At 37.6% G+C, this 19,703-nt stretch overlaps 2 protein-coding genes across 2 annotated transcripts in view; one reads left to right on the top strand and one right to left on the bottom strand.

The window, feature by feature from the left end:
• Positions 1 to 6,188, bottom strand: part of LOC139123539 (tripartite motif-containing protein 2-like) — a 160,667-nt gene extending 154,479 nt beyond the window's left edge. The window contains exon 1 of the mRNA XM_070689709.1: positions 3,876 to 6,188. Coding sequence (XP_070545810.1) covers positions 4,012 to 5,520 — 1,509 coding nt within the window. The 5' untranslated portion in view covers positions 5,521 to 6,188 and the 3' untranslated portion in view covers positions 3,876 to 4,011. The remainder of the gene's footprint in view (positions 1 to 3,875) is intronic.
• On the top strand, positions 167 to 14,649 carry LOC139123544 (guanosine-3',5'-bis(diphosphate) 3'-pyrophosphohydrolase MESH1-like). Its single transcript, XM_070689714.1, has 3 exons — positions 167 to 363; positions 12,410 to 12,465; positions 14,128 to 14,649. Exons 1-3 carry the CDS (start codon positions 243 to 245, stop codon positions 14,509 to 14,511), a joined length of 561 nt encoding a protein of 186 aa, XP_070545815.1. The 5' UTR covers positions 167 to 242; the 3' UTR covers positions 14,512 to 14,649.
• Positions 14,650 to 19,703: the final 5,054 nt, after the last annotated feature.

The raw sequence follows: 19,703 nt of genomic DNA, 5'->3' as shown, positions 1-19,703 counted from the left end.
CAAAGCACAGCGCTACCGTGACTATCGTGGAGAATCCATAGCATGAATCTCGAACATACAGGAGTGCGCCCGCTATTGGAGTCTACCGCAAACTTACACAGTGAACTGCGTGGCGGCGCTCATCCTCAACTTTTTCAAGTGTCCCAAGCAAGGTAAGCCAGCAGTGTGATGACATGACAAACGGTTTGATCCCTTGACGACCTAGAAGGCGTGTACAGCGTGTATTCCACTCCAGTGTCAATATGGCTGACGAAGGGTCAAATTTACAAGCACTTGTTGAATGCATGGACTTTGCGGCAATCAAACACAGGGACCAACGACGGAAGAACCCCAATAAAACGCCGTATATCAACCACCCTATCGGTAAGACGCCATTCTTTATTTTGAATCTCAACTCTGTGTACACGGTTACTGTGGTAGCCCTCTACCCCACGGGTTCAATAACCTTGATCTTAACCTCTAATTCTTGAAGTAGTCGTACACCGATACCAGTACTACCTCTCTGCTCTGAGAGTTCTGACATTAGATGTTTTTGGTGCCTGTTCAACCAAAGATCCTCGAGGGTCTATGATTCAACAACATTCAGTTCAGTACATTTCAGTAGTATTTACAGCCTGTATGGTTTGTGTCCTCGCCACCGCACACATAGTACCTGTGCTACTACAGTTCATTAGACAACTTTCCCAGGTGATATGGGTGGTGGGGAAAGGTAGCCCACCTTTCCCTTCCACCCTTTTCTCAGGGTCTGTGGTCCAACCACACAGTCCCTCTGAGGTCCAACCCACAACTCTAAGGAAAATCTCAGGCTACTGTACTGGAGCTACAATAGTACAAAGGTTTCTTGCAAGCTATATATTATAAAACGCTGGGACGATGTACACACCACACATACCTGACATGCACAAACCTAGGAGCTGACTCAAGACGTCAAGCTTGTACCACTATGCTTTACCTGCAGGGTAGCTAGTAGCTCTGCGCGGGAGGGCTGTGTATTACGGTCTAAAGGCCTCCCTGTGGTGGCCTATAGCTGGTAACACACAGCCCTGCAACACAGAGCCAGGTAGGTTTATGTATAGGAAGCACTGTGGTACCTCCATGCTCTATGCATGGATGTTGCACCAAGATGCTTGTATGTCTGCTCTCTGTGTTGTTTGGGGCACAACAACTGCATGCAGCTGTGAACACGCTAGCAATACTGTGGCGTATTGAACATGCTCAGGTCAGAGGTCATTGCCACAGAACCGTTGCAAGCCACTGCATATACTTTTTCAGATTTAGCTTGCAAAATAATTGTTATTCTTTAAATATATCAATCTGTACCTGCTTTATCACTGATACGACTAATCTCCCACACAAGCTAACTATGTTGACTGTAACAACATGCATTTTTGCATATTTTTCCGTGGACCGTTGACAGTTACTGCTTGAGTTGTGAATTTTTGCTCTGTGGCGTACTCTAGTCAACAATAAAGCAGGCTGTACAGGTTGATGGATTCAAGGAATAACAATATTTTGCATGCTAAATTGACACCGATCTGCAATAAATGACTGAAAAAGCCTGTGCCATGCCTCACAGTGATACTATGGCAATGACCCTGACCACATATCGATATGCCATAGCACCGCCAGTGTATTCACAGCTAACATTCTACACAGCTTATACCCAAAGGATGAAACTAATTCATGCATCCACCATCACTGCTGGGTTCATCAAGGCAGCAGTGACAGAACACACTGCTATCACAGACATACAAGGGTAGCTGTTAGGATCATTTAGCCCTGTCTTGGGAATCACTAAAACCACCTGTTGTAGTGAAAATGTCTCGTAGTGATGAGGGCTAACCATCCTTGTTACGTATACTTTGAAAGTTTTACATCATTATCCAAGTTTAGAGCACTAATTTAAGCTACTCTATTGATACCAGTGCTGATCAGTTTAGTTCAATTCAGTCACAAAGATGGATATCGCATTGAAATAACATTCAGATACTTGTTTTACTCTCTCTGTATCACCTGTTTCACAACCACATGTGTTTTGATTTGCAAACTCACACATCCTTGGATACCAACAAAAATGTTTACTCTCATGGGGAATCTCCTGTACACTAAATGCTAACCTTAATGACCCCCTAGGCTGATGGTGATAAATACAAAACACTGTTTTTGTGTGTGAATTTTCACTGTTGCTGCCGTTGTCTTTACAATTATTTTTAAATCAGTTGATCTGTCTTACAAGCGCAATAACTTGTACACCAGTAAGTCAGAACTATGAAATATTTGGGAAAAATTTTATATTTACATATACTTAAAACTCCACTAATTAACACAGATCAAATCAGGAAAAAGAGAGAGACATTCTTATTACCCTTGACAATTCCCATTTTGTAGGTATCACCTCACGGTGGGTTAGAGCATGGAAGCAGAAAAAAATACTGCTAGCTCCATTGTTACAGTAACCATGATCACCTTCACCTTCTTGGTCTATCCCATAGTTGATTGAAATACCCAATATTCAGCCTGTCAACACAGACTGTGTGGTTAGTGTTGATAATTGAATTCAATTCAGGTTCAGACTTGAATTCAATTCTCAACATTATGTTACACACTGATATGCTGTATTGACAAACTGCTGTAGTGAACCAGAGTGTGGACCGAGAACCTCAAATTGGTGCGACCGTATGATTCCAATGGTGAGGTTGGACCTATGTACAGGGAAATGAAGGTGTTCACCACTGTGCTGTGGTTTAACCCCATTGTTTTCAATGGTGAGGTTGGACCTATGTACAGGGAAATGAAGGTGTTCACCACTGTGCTGTGGTTTAACACCATTGTTTTCAATGGTGAGGTTGGACCTATGTACAGGGAAATGAAGGTGTTCACCACTGTGCTGTGGTTTAACACCATTGTTTTCAATGGTGAGGTTGGACCTATGTACAGGGAAATGAAGGTGTCGGCACTGTGCTGTGGTTTAATGCCATTGCTTGAAAGGCCAGTCACGCTAACTTTTGATGATTTTTCACAATTTTGCTCATAATATCAACTGTAATTTCTTGTTTCCCCAAGCATATTGAGATACACAGTATTCAGCTTGTCAACTCAGCCTGTACATGTGTAGACTGCATTGTTATTGTTGACAAGTGAATTCTGGTCGGGACTAGAAAACAAACGTAAACAAATAACTGCTATGTGGGTATTTCAACATTCTTTTGAGAACAGAATAAGAACTAACATTTGACATGCCAAATAAAAATCATGAAAACAATCACCAAAAGATAGAGTTACTGGCCCTTTAGTAAACTTTCAGACTAAAATTTCATGTCCAATTATTGTTAATTTGCACAATCTTATGATGTTATATAGAATGGTTGAGAAACAATTGGATTACTTTAACCAGTTACTTTAATAATTCATAACAAGAAAAGGCCATATTTTCAGAGTCAATGATACAAGCAACCATGCATAGAAGTAGTACTTAAATTTAACATGGCAGCATTTTCTGTTCAAATTGAGTTTTACGTCTTGAATATAGTCATCAACATAAAAGATTATCCGTAGGTATATAAATTCTCAAAGCATAGACTTGAAAACATTCTACATACATATTACAAAGTATTGAAAACTAAGGCTAATTTGAAAAGAGTTCTTCAAACAAATGTCTTGAATATAGTCATCAATGTGGAAAATTATTCTTACAGGATAGAAAGGATAGAAAGAAAAAAACATTCCACACATTATAGAATGTTAAAAAAATATTAAAACTCTTGATTATCTGCAAATTCTTCTTCAAATAAATACTTTGAATAAAGTCCCTGACATCAGAATAACTGATAGCTTCTTACAGTACAGAAAGGAAATCATGAACATCAAAGTGTCACTGGATATTTGTCTTTGGATTTGACCAATGCCAATCAACAAAACACAGTCTGGTACGATTTATTGTGATGTTATCACTGTACAAATACTTTGATGCAGTGATTGGAAGCATCAGCTACAACCACCCTGCAAGGTACATCATCTGTCGGCTATACCAGTGGGGCAGTTCAGCCCATCACTATCACTATCAATACGACAAACAAACTTACCACTACTCTCAAACTTCAGTAGACTACTAGGGTTTCCAGTAGTAACATAGATATATTTATCATTTTCAATTGCTATTCCCATTGGGTATCTCATCTTACCATCCCCACTCTGACAATCAAAGGAATACAAATACTGGTCATCTGCATTGAATACCTGGATACACTTGTTACTGTAGTCTGCTACAAATACCATTCCAGTAGTTGCTATGACTACACCCCAGGGCCAATTGAATTGCCCTTGACCTTTACCTTCTGACCCAAATGACCTAAGGTATTTACCATGTTGTGTATAAACCCTGACACAATTCCCACCATAGTCTGTCACATAGACATTGCCATCTACAGGACTAATCCCAATACCATATGGATCTTTCAACTCATTTTGTCCAAAGTATCTGATGACATGTCCATTCTCATCACTGACAACTACTTGCTTATTGCTGTCATCTAAACTATGGTATGTATTATCACTTGATATAGCTATATCACATGGTATGAAAGGCTTCTTAAACTGTTTGAATTTCAAAATTTTCTTAAATGTTCCCTCTCTAGTGGTTATCTGCAACCTATTATTGCCTCTATCTGCAGTGACAATGTCTCTGTCTTTGTTTATGGCCACACTCCAGGGTTTGTTGTACTGTCCCTCAGCACTTCCTTGACTGCCAATGGTCTTCACCAATCCTTTGATGACAGGTATGATGACAGGACAGCCTGGTATAGGTTGATCTCCTATTGTCATGGTAACTTGATATTTTCCATCCAATTGTCCAGTCACTGTAATTCTGTGTGTACCATCTCTGTTATCAGCTACATTGGTGTCTTCCCATGATGCATCAGGTTTTCTTACCGAGGCTTTCACTTGTTGTTTTGTGATGACTTGTTTTCCTGTGGAATCTCTGGTTGTGATCAGTAGGTCTGCAGAGTCACCTTTCAGGAGTTGTTTTGGAATGTTTTCAACTGTACACTTGGAGATGTCAATGTGATATTGAGATTTAAGAATTCCCAGAATACCATACTCAGAGAATTTATCATGTGATGTGAATATGAAGTCCTCATCTTCAAACTTTGCTATGGTTTCCATGGTAATCAGTTGCTTGATACGAGTTCCAACATCACCCTTTGTGGAGAGAAGTTGAGCAGCATTCCCATGATGCATCAGTGTCTCTATGTAATTGCCTGCACTCTTAATGTTACCATGTTTTAATTCCATCTCATCAATATCAGCAGCTGCTTTTTGAATTTTCATTTTGTAATTGTTTTTCAGTTCATCTATCAGTCTCTGCTCTTCTCTCTTTATTTTCTTGATGATTTCTTCTGCTTTCATTCTCACCTTCCTTTCTTCTCTGCTGCACTGCTCTGTAAGATCAGTGTGTATCTGCTTGGCCAGGGTTTTGTTCTTTTCAGCTTCCTGTTCTTTCACTTTCAGTTTGTCAACCATGGCTTTCAATTCTGTAAGATACTCATCTGCTGCATCTTTCAAGTCTCTGTGTACATGTTCTGGTATGCGGTGTTTGACTATGGTGCAGTTTGTACAGACAGGTACCTGACAGGTTTCACAGTAGAATTCAATTTGTTCTCAGTGTGGACACTGCAATATTCCACTGCTTGTAGTGTAACAGGACTGGTTGTCATTGCTGTTTTATATTCTCCAATGGTCATAAGCTGATGTGCTTGTGTGACTGGTAGTTTCTATGCGCCTTAACACAAATGCTGCAAAGATAGTGTTTACACTCCACACACCTGTGAGTGGCTGTATTTTCTTGACAAGCTTCACATTTGATCTCAGTTCCCTGCATAGATTCCAGTCGTTGCTTGAATATTTCGATCAGATTGCTCATAAAGAAGTTGCCTTTTATCGCTGGCACTCCTCCAACAGGAAGCTGATATTGCTGTCGACATTCTGGACAGTTTAGAGATCCAGTCTTCTCAACCAGTGTGACTAAACACTGCTCACAGAATGTATGCAGACATGGTAGAATTTTAGGAGACTTGAACTGCTCCAGACAGATGGTACAACACAGGAAATCTTCACCGATTTCTTCCAAAACTTTGCGTTCAGAAGCAGCAGCCATTGTGCATAGGTGTGTCTGAGTAAACCAACCTCAGACAGGTACAGAGCTGATAGCAGATAGGGCCCCTCAGTATTGCAGATATAGTTCATGTTGTCATGTGACCAATACATGGCTGATGTTCTTAACTGTTGCACATTACTGCAGTATACACTGACATAGGGAGTTCTTGATGACCTACTTCTTGATCACGCAATCCGCTCATTGAATGCATGTACTTATGACTGAGGTCAAAGGTCATTTTCACAAGAATTGTGTTGAAGGTACACACTGTGTTGCCCAGGGCTTTTGTATGACAGCCCTTTAGCTTTTGTGTAGAACCTTAGTTGAATCTTTACACAGATTTCTAGGGGGCAGCATACCTGACAGAGTTACTAGGGACTCAAGAAAGTACTTTGACACTGGAAAATTTAAAACATTCAGTTCAGAATTTTATCACAAAACCTGATTTTATTTCAAGTGTTTTCTGTTTTACATTTTATTTTATTTGTATCAGTTTTTATTTTCGTTAGATTCATTTCTTTATTCTGCATGACTCGCGATTTTTGTTCTGTAATTTTTTTCCTTATCAGTCGATATATAGACTGTAACAAGCTTATGAGAAGAAACATCGACACATTCTTAAAGTGACATGAAGATTTATGAAATCTATGACTTTAAAGGCCTTTATGGAAATCTCTTGGATCACCTTTGTTCTAGTCTGTAAAAGGATTATGGAGGTGTGATAGCCTTTTGTTTCCATTGAAATTATAATCTTGTGGTAAATTTTCTGATGAGACAATCTGGTGCCAGTACAGGCCTTTTAGGTTGCACCAACTTGGAACAGTTTTCCTGAAAGTAAACCCCGCAAAAAAGAAAGATACCAGTATGCAAATTTATTTTTACTCAGATTTGATTATTTTCCTTTCCATCAATGTTGTCTTCAATATTGCAATCTTAAATAATCTCTGAAATGCCTATCTACTACATCTTTCATTATAAAACATTACTTTCATGATTTTATATTTATATATTTATTGTCATTTTGTTACAAGCATTACAAAGTAAATATTCTATTCTACATATATGCCAACAAATAAATAGAAAATACTATAGGACATAATTACCAAAAAAACCCTTCCCATTTTTGTCTAGCAGTTTCGCTATTAATCTCGTTTTTGATTCTCATTCTTGATATAAATTTTTTCTTTGAAAAGAGAAAATACCGGTACACAGAAATTCTCAAAAGTAGGTATTAATTTCCATTAAGGTAAATGAAACTAAACGATTAACCCAGGATGTTTTTAACGCTTTATCCTGGCAGAACACATCAGGTGCACTCCACCTTGGGAATAGTTGCCAATAATAGTCAATCACTTGACTCTATGAAGTTGGATCCCAAGATAAAGAAAGGAAACAATCTATCAAGTAGGGAGGCCAACTGAAATTTTGAAATGTTCAATCTGCATTTTAATTAATGTAGTTTTTAGATTTCAATGAGAGAAGCTAAAATTTTTTTAATTTTCGAAATTGGATGAACGGTTACAATTTTATAGCTTTTTAAAACATTCACTTTTACTCTTTCTGTAGAAAGACAATACATATAATAACAATGGGAACAATGGGACAAAAATGAAGGAGTTTTAGCTGAAATTTACAGTAAATTTGCTGTAACTTTGTTATAAAACATCTTTTTGTACCAAATTTGGCATGGAGATAGATTTCAATGGCACACACAAATGTATCCTAAAATTACGCGATTACGATGGTGGCCATATTGGATTTATCCATGGCAACAGATGAAGGACACTTCACGAGAAATGACAAAATGAAAATATTAAGCTCAAATGGCATAAGTGATATATCAAATTGAAGGTCTTTTGAACTGATGACACTTTTGAATAGCTCTACTGCATTAAAACTACCTACAAAAAGTATTTTTATCCAATAAAGGCTTTCAAAACATCACCACTGGGGCCATGTGGAGTTTTGACATTATTTGGTAAAGGCTTCTTCAATTTTATCAGTTTCTGAACAATTTGAAACTTAGAATTTAATTTAAGGATTATTGGTTAAAACTATGTTCCAAAAATTATGATCATCTTTAAAATTCAGGAGTAAATTGAATGAGAAGTCGATGTTTGGAGGTGCTAAAAATTGCATACTTGTCATGGTCAAAGTTATCAGCAACTAAGATGGTCTCATCATACCACCTGTCAGACATGCAAATTTCCTTTGTTACAAACATTTAAAAAAATCAATACCCTTTCTTTTGCCAACACAGATGCAACTTATTCCCTTAGTTTCCTTGAAAATATTGTGTATGGCTGTCAAAAATCTATGTCGACAAAATCACAAAATTGCTATCTCCTCTGCGCAAAACGGATTGATCTTCTCATTATTCACCGTGAGAAATTAGAGAATTATGATTATCAAAACTATGGTCCCAGAATTTTGATATATGGACTGAGCTGTTCTGTGTACAGAAGAAATTTGCTCCAGTTCAATGAGTGATCTCCATGTGTACGGATCATTGGAGAATTGTGGGTAGCCTCACTTACTGTGAAGCGTGGTCAATATCTCCATCAATAAATACGTGAGCTGTTCAAAATTTCTCATTTTTCTAGCAAAAATTCAAAAGAAATAATGATAAACTGCGTACTAGAGGACGTTTCACTGAGAGTTGGTCGGGTTAGGTCTCGGAAAAATCGCTCTCAATTTTTTGTCTCGGATTTGGTCATATACGGTACACTGCCCTATGTTGGTGAAGAACCTTATATCGCGAGAAGAGCGAGATCTGGGCTTTCAAATGAGTATTCGATGTAAGGGATGTTTTGATTGGCTCACCTTCAAAAATGCGTTTCAAAATCAGCGATGTAAATATTAGGTGCTGCCATGTTTCAGATTGCCGTTCCTAGGTACCGTTTCTAGCTCAATTTTGCAGTTTATTCAAAAAGTAAGTAGTTCATATAAAGAAATAAAAACATATGAGAGAATAGCTGCATTTTTAATTTTTAGCCTCATGTATTTTTTTCCACAATTTTCTTTCCCGTTATCGATGTTTTTCAATTTTGAACATGACTAAGTCACTGGTGATTGAGTGTCAATTCAGCACGTCCTGGGCGACCTGCTGGCCTCCCTATATCAGTTTGATAAGTACATAATATACAAAGATTGAAAACATATGTAAGTTTTGAAGGAGCTAAAGCCTTCAGCACGATGACTTTCCATAGAGTGTTAGATTTCGTGTAGACCACATGTTTAACACTTTCACCGCGGGAGGGCGCATTCTGCGCCAACGGCCAGACTGCGGGAGGCGCGTAAACGCGCCAAGAACGTACGCGTTTATATGCGTTCGATATACGTTGGCTTTGTCTGATCTACATCAGGTTTGTTGAATATTTCCTCAAGACTAGTGTAGCGTAAGATGTAGAGGTCAACCTAAATGAGCATGCGCGCCAAATTTGTAAACAAATGCCGCCATACTCGGTCATTTCTCCGCTGTAATTTGTAAGGATCGTGTGATCAGTTGTTATTTTTCTGTCAGGGGGTATTTAAAAATGGCGACGCGGGCACAGTTTAACACTGACTAAGCCCTTTAGCATGTTTTCCTAGACAGTGATAGTGGAATTGTCGCTGATCGTGAAACTGAACTTGACGGAGATAGCGGAAGTCAAATTCAAATTACCGAACTTGAATATGTTCCCGAACCAGTTGAGCAAAGACAGAGATTGCAAGCAAGACAGAAAGGTAGGCCAGCTGAGCATGCTGAGAGAAAAGTGCTTCAAAGGGCCGGTTACCAACCTCATAAATGTTGATGGGGTATCCTGTGGATGTTGTACGACATCAATCTATCAGTGACAATTACACATCGGACTACCTACAAGTATATAAGCATATATATAATATATCTCTCTTTTGAATGTTAGATGATACCTGTTGTTCGAAGATGAACTTGTAATAAATATGCATATTTACCTCATTTATTAGTCGTCCGGGGGGACTTATAGGTTTGGTCATGTCCGTGCGTGTGTGCGTGCGTCGTCCATCCGTCCGTTCACGCAGATATCTCAGAGATGCCAGAAGCGATTTCATTCAAACTTGGTACAAGGATTACTTCATATGTCATACAGATGCACGTCGATTTGTTTTGTGATACGATCCAATATGGCTGCCAGGCGGCCATTTTATTACGATTTTTTCATGTACGGTACAGAGCCATAATTCAGGCATGTTTCAACTGATTTTATTCAAAGTTGGTACAAGGACATTGACCAGTGTCATAGATATGCACATCAATTTGTTTTGTGATACGATCCAATATGGCCGCCATGCGGCCATTTTGTTACGATTTTTTCATGTACAGAGCCATAACTCAGGCATATCTCAACCAATTTCATTCAAAATTGGTACAAGGACATTGACCTATGTCATACATATGCACATCAATTTGTTTTGTGATACGATCCAATATGGCCGCCAGGCGGCCATTTTATTACGATTTTTTCATGTACAGAGCCATAACTCAGGCATGTTTCTACAGATTTTATTCAAAGTTGGTACAAGGATATTGACCAATGCCATAGCTATGCACATCAATTGTTTTGTGATACGATCCAATATGGCCGCCAGGGGCCATTTTGTTACGATTGTTTCATGTACAGAGCCATAACTCAGGCATATCTCAACCAATTTCATTCAAAATTGGTACAAATACATTAACCTATGTCATACATATGCACGTCAATTTGTTTTGTGATACGATCCAATATGGCCACCAGGCGGCCATTTTATTACGATTTTTTCATGTACAGAGCCATAACTCAGGCATGTTTCTACAGATTTTATTCAAAGTTGGTACAAGGATATTGACCAATGTCATAGCTATGCACATCAATTTGTTTTGTGATACGATCCAATATGGCCGCCATGCGGCCATTTTGTTACGATTTTTTCATGTACAGAGCCATAACTCAGGCATATCTCCACCAATTTTATTCAAACTTGGTACAAGGACATTGACCTATGTCAAACATATGCACATTGATTTGTTTTGTGATTCGATCCAATATGGCCACCATGTGGCCATTTTATTACGATTTTTTCATGTCCTGAACTACAACTCAGACATGTATCAAGCGAATTTATTCAAAAGTATTTTTATCACAGACCTAATGAAGAGGACTCTATCCTCTCTGAGGACCTGTAATCAAAGCACCCATTAACAAGTGGGGACTGTGTCATCAACGATGACTTGTGTTGAATATGTTTTAGAGTATGTGTTCCCCTAATTAATTTGAGTTATTATAATGTAAGTGGTAATTTTATAAGTGTTACGCTGACAAAAAATACATTATATATTGAAATAACAAAAAGAAGCAACATTTTCTGGTTTTTTTCTAAAATCCAATATGGGCGCCACTATCACGTGACCTTCCAGATGAGTCACGTGACTTTTTGTTCATTTTTATGATGCTCTGTCATATTGCAATACTCACTGAAAAAATTGCCCCGAATACTCGAATAGTTACAAAGATACAGCTCATGCATGTAAATCAATATTTATAAGTCCATATATCCATAGAAAACTACGCACAGGAATGCATGTATAAAAATTAATTACGCAGTGAAAGTGTTAAAATAGTTTCAATAGAGGCATGTCTTGCTTCCACATTGAGTTCTAGAGCAAAGTCAATGTCGTTATGGAAATGTACACTCTATTGGCCTATCAGGCCAACTGATATCGCCAATTTTCTTTTTCCTCTTTTTTCCATTTTCCTACATTAAGACCTTCGTTTTTCCTATTATTTAAAACCGGACCTGCAACTCTACTGAAACCATTATAATATACTTGCTTTTTTGCTCATGTGTTTACACACGTGAGCATATGTCGCAGCGATGTCTGTGTGTCTGTCTGTGTGTCTGTCTGTGTGTCTGTCTGTTGGTCCAATATCTCAAAAACGGCTCATTAGATCAGAATCAAATCGGGTACATGTATCCAGTTTGCAAATGGCAAGAACTGATTAGTTTTTGGTGTGTGTGGCTTGCTTAGTTTTTACTCATTTGCATAATTAATGACTTCAGAAAAAATGGATATACCTATATCTTTAGAATTTCACCAGTGATGGTGTTCATGAGAAGGGGCAAGAAGCATAAAGATTATTGTCAGAAAAAAAACAAAATGTCACTTTACAAAGAACTACAGCTATGCACACTACATACCCTACACTTATTAAAACACTAAATATTTTCACCTCTCAACTTCTTCATTTATCTCAGGTGTTGCAAGAATTCTAGCCAAGGAAGCTGGAGTCAGCGATTTGAAAATACTCCAGGTATGTTTGTCCACTAAAAACTTTATTTACAAGTCTATTGAGAGAACTTTTCAGAAGCACACCTACGCTTTGGAAAGCTTTTTCAATGGCTGTCATAAAGGTTTTTCGTGAACTTTTAATGATTTATTGTCACATACTTTTTGTAGAAAAAGCCAGAATTGGACGGTTGTAACAGCATTTTAACCAGCTGAGATTATGAAAAAAATTATTGAATTGCTCAGGAATTGAGAATAAGTTAACCAATATCAAGCTGTTCATATACACGGCACATATTTCATTAAGTTGTCAAAAACTTTGCTAAATGCAATGTTGGAGTAATGCCCTTCCATATACGTAATATCGTTAGATGAAAGTATACCCACATTTTGCAAGCAACAATATCATTGGTTGAAAGTATGCCCACATTTTGCAAGCAATAATATCATTGGCTGAAAGTATGCCCACATTTTGCAAGTGACGATATCATTGGCTGAAAGTATGCCCACATTTTGCAAGTGACGATATCATTGGCTGAAAGTTTACCCACATTTTGCAAGGAACGGTATCATTGGCTGAAAGTATGCCTACATTTGCAAGGGACAATATCATTGGCTGAAAGTATGCCCACACTTTGCATTGGGTGATATCATTGGCTGAAAGTATGCCCACATTTTGTAAGGGACAATATTATTTGCTGTTGGTTTATGTCACAATATCACAGATATATTAGTACTCTGATTGTTGGTGTTGTTGATATTGTTATTTACTAAAGAAATTGAATAACACTCTTGAATTTGTTCCCAGCCACCTTTCAGCCAACAAATCAAAATTTCATGGCCAAAATCATGAGCTCTGCAAAAACTGATTCATTGATAAATGGTTTGATGGGAACTGACATTAAGGTAGTATGCATCTTGAAAGTAAAAAACTTAAAAGTTATTGCCAATACCCTCCCATTTGAAACTTTCAACAATTCTCTTACCATATCAAGAGTGAAAATCATGGGTCACTGTACAAAATTTGGTACCAGAGAAACAAATTACTTGACATTTACCAGTATTTGAAATTCAAAATGGCCACCATCCATGTATAAACTCTATGGGGGAAAATACAAATTCCATTTTTGAAAACCTAAGATGGTGAAAAATTTTAGGTGGAGCCCCCTTAAGTGGTAGATCAGGAAACAATTGTAAAATTTGAGTGTCAGAATATCTGTCGCCTCATGCAAATTCTACCTCAAATGAAGGAAGGGGTGTTGATTTAGTCCATTACTCAATATTTTGATAACTCACACCAATTGATGTTAAATTGCTGTTGTCACAGTTACATTCATTTGCAACGTTATCAGTATGAACGCAGAACAGCAACAACAAATTCATGAGTGGAGACAGTGGTTTGAATGAAAATTTCTCTGCTAATTTAACTTTTTATTAAAATTCAATAATACGGCTTTTCCCTGTCATAATTCATTCACCAAAAACAAACGTTTGTCAGAAAAAAACAAGAAAACAACTTATTTATCTATACTTTTTTCTCAGATTGCACCGAAGGCTATCAAAATTGATTAAAAACTTGCAAAGTTTCCATACAAGAGGGGGACACCCCCTCTAGTTGTCTCCCTCATTAAACACTTTTTGTCGCTGTAAGTTAAATCTCTCTGTGTATTTCTAATCCCTTCCTCAGGCAGCGTTGCTGCATGACACTGTAGAAGACACCGACACAACATTTGAAGAAATCGAAGAGTGTTTCGGTAAAGATGTTAGACAAATTGTGGCAGAGGTAACAGATGACAAGTCCCTCCCCAAGATGGAGCGCAAACGACTACAAATTGAACATGCACCGCACATAAGTCGTGAAGCTAAATTAGTCAAATTAGCTGACAAATTGTACAATTTACGAGACTTGAAAGAAATCGCCCCTGAAGGATGGACACCTGAACGAATACAGGACTATTTTCTTTGGGCAGCCAAAGTCATCAAGGGACTCAGGGGTGTTAATAAAGTGATGGAAGAAGCCTTGGACGAAATTTTCACTGAAAAAGGTGTATTGGCAGAATCACAGCCATAGTGATGAAATACATTGTATTTAATCTTTTCAAAATTTTTGTCATCTGAACATTCTGAATGACAAGGTTGCCCACTTGACTTGTAAAATTTGGAAGGGTAACAATGAGTATTTTTGCAGATTGTTTGGAAAATATTATAAAGTCCCATTTATTCCTCTACTCATTGCTTTAGCTTAACAAGTTTACATTAAATCTTACAGTTTGACCAGCAATAAAATACATCCATGTGAGACGTGTGGCAGGAAATAGAAGGCCATATTCGTGTAAACTCCCTCATAATTTTAATTTGTGACATTTTTCAGTATTTTTGTTTCTGTAACAACTTTACTCTCAGGGTCTACTTCTGAAAAGTTGTTGAATATCGTGGATTTTGATATGTCAAGAAGGCAACCTTTGTATAATGTGCTTACAATTGTTCCTGACAACCTGAGAATGTGATCTGCATATTTTTATAAAGTATTTATAAATCACATGATGAGTTAATCGATATACCAGATGCAAAAAATGTGGAAAATATTTTTCAGTCACTAAAAGAATAGTGTAATCAAAATAAACTGGAAGTCTACAGATAAAGGTCATCTTTCTCACATCCGAGAGAAAGGGCATACTTCTAATCATTCAACCTGTCTCTCTATCATAGGAGTATCGTATGTATGTATGTATGTATGTATGTATGTATGTATGTATGTAGATAGGTAGGCATGCACTGTATGTATGTATGTATGTATGTATGTATGTATGTATGTATGTATGTATGTATGTATGTATGTATGTATGTATGTAGATAGATAGACATGCACTGTATGTATGTATATGAGTGTGTATGTGTGTGTGTGTGTGTGTGTGTGTGTGTGTGTGTGTGTGGTGTGTGTTTGGGAGGTATGTAGGTATGTAGGTAGATCTGTATTTACATGATGGTATGTATGCATGTATATGTGTGCATGCAGGTATGTACCATATGTAGGTAGGTAGATAGATATGCATTAACATACATGTATATATGTATATGTGTCTGTGGTGTGTATGTATGCAGCAAACTAAAATTAAGAACATGAAAAGTGTTTCAAAAGTTTACTTGAACCTGAAAAATATTTATCATTTAACTGTAATGGGGCAAATTCAAATATTCACTCGTTTATTTGATGCTGAGTACTTCCATTAGCGATATAAGGAGTAAGACAGAAACAATGATTTCATCAGTCAATGTATTTTTTGTAAACAGAGTGACATTGATGATAAATGTAAGTTCTTTTCGCATGCCCTTTGTACAATGAGTTACCGGGTAAGTCCAATTCAAGTGCTACGGGCAACAAGCCGCAAGTCATTGCCACATGCCAATTTTCATGATTCAAGTTCTGCAGTCAGCTAGAAACAGATGCATTTTCACTCCAATTTACTTTATCAATTCATCTACACTGATAAATTACCATAGGGCTTCAAATGCACCTTCTATATGCATTAAGTGGTGACCTGCGATATGTGTGTTTATGAATTCTACATCTGGGGGCCTAAGGTTAGTAAAACAAGTCATTGAAAATGACATAGTCCCCACTTGTAAAGGAATATTAGTCTTGATGGGGCAGGGAAATGTGGTCATTAAGAAGTATCACTGGAGTCTATACATGTATGTTGAGATCTATGGGCACATAGGTCTATGTCGTTGTTCCCAATTTGAAACACATGAGGCATGTCTAAGTTATGGTTCTAAATCGGGAAAAAAGATCAGACCTCTAGCTGTATTGGCCAGCCAAGAATAACATATGCGCATAATAAATGAGGTACAAGATGTGACATCTTAAGGTCTAATATCCTATCAAAATTGGAGGGTATAGAACTTGTGGTTACTGAGTTATGCATATATATGTATAATCAAGGTCAAAGGTCATCGAGGTCACGTGACATTCTGAAAAAAAATTGTATTGCTAATTAATCCCTATATGCCAAAAATCAGACCTCTAGCTCTATTCGCTTGCCCAGAATTAGATATGTGCATAATTAATGAAGTAAAGCGTGTGTTGTCATAAGGTCTTTCATCCTACTAAATATAAAGGACATAGCACTTGTGGTTACTTATTTATTGACATAAACGTATATTTTAGGTAAAAGGTCATCGAGGTCACATGACATTTGGTCAAAAAATTTCTATCCTATAGTTATCCCTATATACCAAAAATCAGAAATCCAGCTCTATTGGCTTGCTCAGAATTAGATATGCACATAATTAATGAGGTACAGTATGTGGTGTCATAAGGTCTTCCATCATACCAAATATGAAGGGTGTACCACTTGTGGTTACTGAGTTATGGACAAATATGTATATTTGAGGTCAAAGGTCACCGAGGTCACGTGACATTTTAAAAAAAAATTGTATTGCTAAGTTATCCCTATATACCAAAAATCAGACCTCTAGCTCTATTGGCTCGCTCAAAATTAGATATGCACATAATTAATGAGGTACAATATGTGGCGTCATTAGATGTCCCATCATACCATATATGAAGGGTGTAGCACTTGTGGTTACTGAGTTATGGACAAATATGTATATTTCAGGTCAAATGTCACTGAGGTCACGTGACATTTTGTCAAAAAAATTGAATTGCTAAGTCATCCCTATATACCAAAAATCAGACCTCTAGCTCTATTGGCTCGCTCAAAATTAGATATGCACATAATTAATGAGGTACAATATGTGGCGTCATAAGGTGTCCCATCATACCATATATGAAGGGTGTAGCACTTGTGGTTACTGAGTTATGGACAAATATGTATATTTGAGGTCAAAGGTCATTGAGGTCACGTGACATTTTGTCAAAATATCTGAGATATCTGCATGAACGGAGGGACATGACCCAATCTATAAGGCCCCCGGACTTCATCCGTGGGGACTAAAAACTGTGTCACTGAATCCTTTTTGCAATATGAATACGATGAGAAACTAAATTTTTATTTTACTTGGCCGTATACATACATGCTATGGACAGCTGACTTATACATGGTAGTCTATGGTGGTGTAAACCACGGAGGGACCGTGTGTAAACTAAAGTCCTCTAACAAGGTCAAATTTGATCGCATTGTGAAACAAATAGACGTGCATCTGTATTCTGTATTGAATAGGGTACTATCCTTGTGCAACGTTTGAAAGAAATTGACCAGGGCATGTCTGAGATATCTGCGTGAACAGACGGACGGACGCACGCACGCGCGCACACACGCACGCATGCACGGACATGACCAAACCTATAAGTCCCCACGGACACCGACTAATAAGGGACTGGATAGAAATTACAAGGAGGGAGGGCTGGTGCTTTTCAAAATGATGCTATGCATGAAATCATGACTCCACAAGTGTTCGCAAGGAAAAAGTGATCCTCCCCAGTTTTAATGCTCAACAAATGGTGACAATCCCCCAATAATATTTAGATCCTTCCTAGGGGTCACTCAAAAATGAAAAAAAGTTTATGGAACTTGCTATGTAACCATTATGTTGTATAGTGAAAGATATATTTGCATTTTCATGTCAGCTAATTTATAATTTGTATATCTGATGACATTTTTATAGTTTGGCACATACCGGTATATAGCTTGAAGGACTTGACAAAAGGCAATTACACATGCTATATGAAGTGATGATACAATGACAGAAGTCAAAGAAATTGAGTATTTTTATTTCAGCTAATTACATATTTATAAACTAAATGACCTTGAAATTAATCTGTGGTGAATATTGTTCATGATGTTGATCTTACCACTTTCAATGAAATTGCATACATGTAGCAAACGTTTAAATTCACAGAAAACTGCAATTTGTACTGAAACACGTGAGCATTTTCAGTTCATATCTGGTTATTTGATGGTGGTATGCGTTACTTGGTTAAAGCACAGTCCCTCTTGTGTGGTTAAAGTGAGAGCCCGATAAACTAATCAAGCTTCAATACAAACTCAGCACTGCGCATGCTCTCTCTGATCACGTGACCATACATTGCCTACTAGTTATCCCTCGGACGCACGAAAATACTCTGCAGTATCCACGAATAGGGTTTGAGAACTTGTTCTTCCTACTCCATGAGATAGCCGACTCTTGCAAAAGTTGGGTCATTATTTGCTGAATTGGACGAACATACTAGCTAACGTCTTAAAATTTCTCATGGCGTTGCTTCTACAATTTTCGGACGGATATATATTTTAATTCTTGTTCCAATTCTCCAACCTTTCGTGTGACATACTAACAGCATAAGAAAATAAGAAGACAAATATTTGTAAACGGACATTTCAAAACATTTTGCGAGATCTTGGCATTGATTCGCGTTATGCAATGGCACTTTACCGCGGACACTAAGAAGCAGTGCGTGATTCGCGTCTACGATCATGCAATCAGAATGCGGGCAACCCGAAAATCGCGTTGCATTCTCGCTTTATTGAATCCTTTGACACTGTTCAAATGTTCAAGCCACGAATTCTTTGCCAGCTTCTGCTCTGATATTTGATGAAACAATCAGCCTATTGACCGTCAGCAAGAGATTAATCGAATAAAGCTTAGGATGTGGTCTAAATTTTTCAAAGTGTTGCTGTACAAAGCCATTGGTTAATTGAGATATAGCACCGCAACCATATCTTACTATTATATAAACTACACCATAACGTTCCATATCACAGCATACACATCACGCCACAATATAAACGTAGCGAACATTTTACTCTATATGATTGATGCTTTTTTTCAGTGGCGAGGGGAGGGTTCTTTTGTGTCGAGTTTAATCTCGATCTCTATCAGTTTATGCTTATGCTGTAAAAACTTCAAGAAATTGCGCCGATTCAAATTCAAAAAAGGTCCCTAAATGACGTGAGCATTTCAATAATGGACGTTGATTTCTCGGGGACAGATATGCGGACCCGAAGTATTTGATCTGAAGCTTTATCGTGCTCATTTTGAAGTTCTTGGAGTACGAAGTAAAGTTTTCGCCGTCATGTGTTTTGTGAGAATCGAAAATTTAGTTTAAGCCACTAGAGCTAACTCAGGATTGGTAACAATTTTGATTCTCAAATACACGAATCCGTAAATTTACGATAATGTGTTTCCATGGTACAACTATTTCCGCAGTGATTGGCACGATGTGTTTATTCCTTGACTTTGAAAGAGAATGATTGAAATTTCCTTGAGGAAAGTTGGAGCAAAAGTTCGAATATTTCAATTTAT

Source organism: Ptychodera flava, assembly GCF_041260155.1.
Source record: "Ptychodera flava strain L36383 chromosome 23 unlocalized genomic scaffold, AS_Pfla_20210202 Scaffold_23__1_contigs__length_28996876_pilon, whole genome shotgun sequence".
Lineage (NCBI taxonomy): Eukaryota > Metazoa > Hemichordata > Enteropneusta > Ptychoderidae > Ptychodera > Ptychodera flava.
This window is presented reverse-complemented; position numbering and strand designations above follow the sequence as displayed.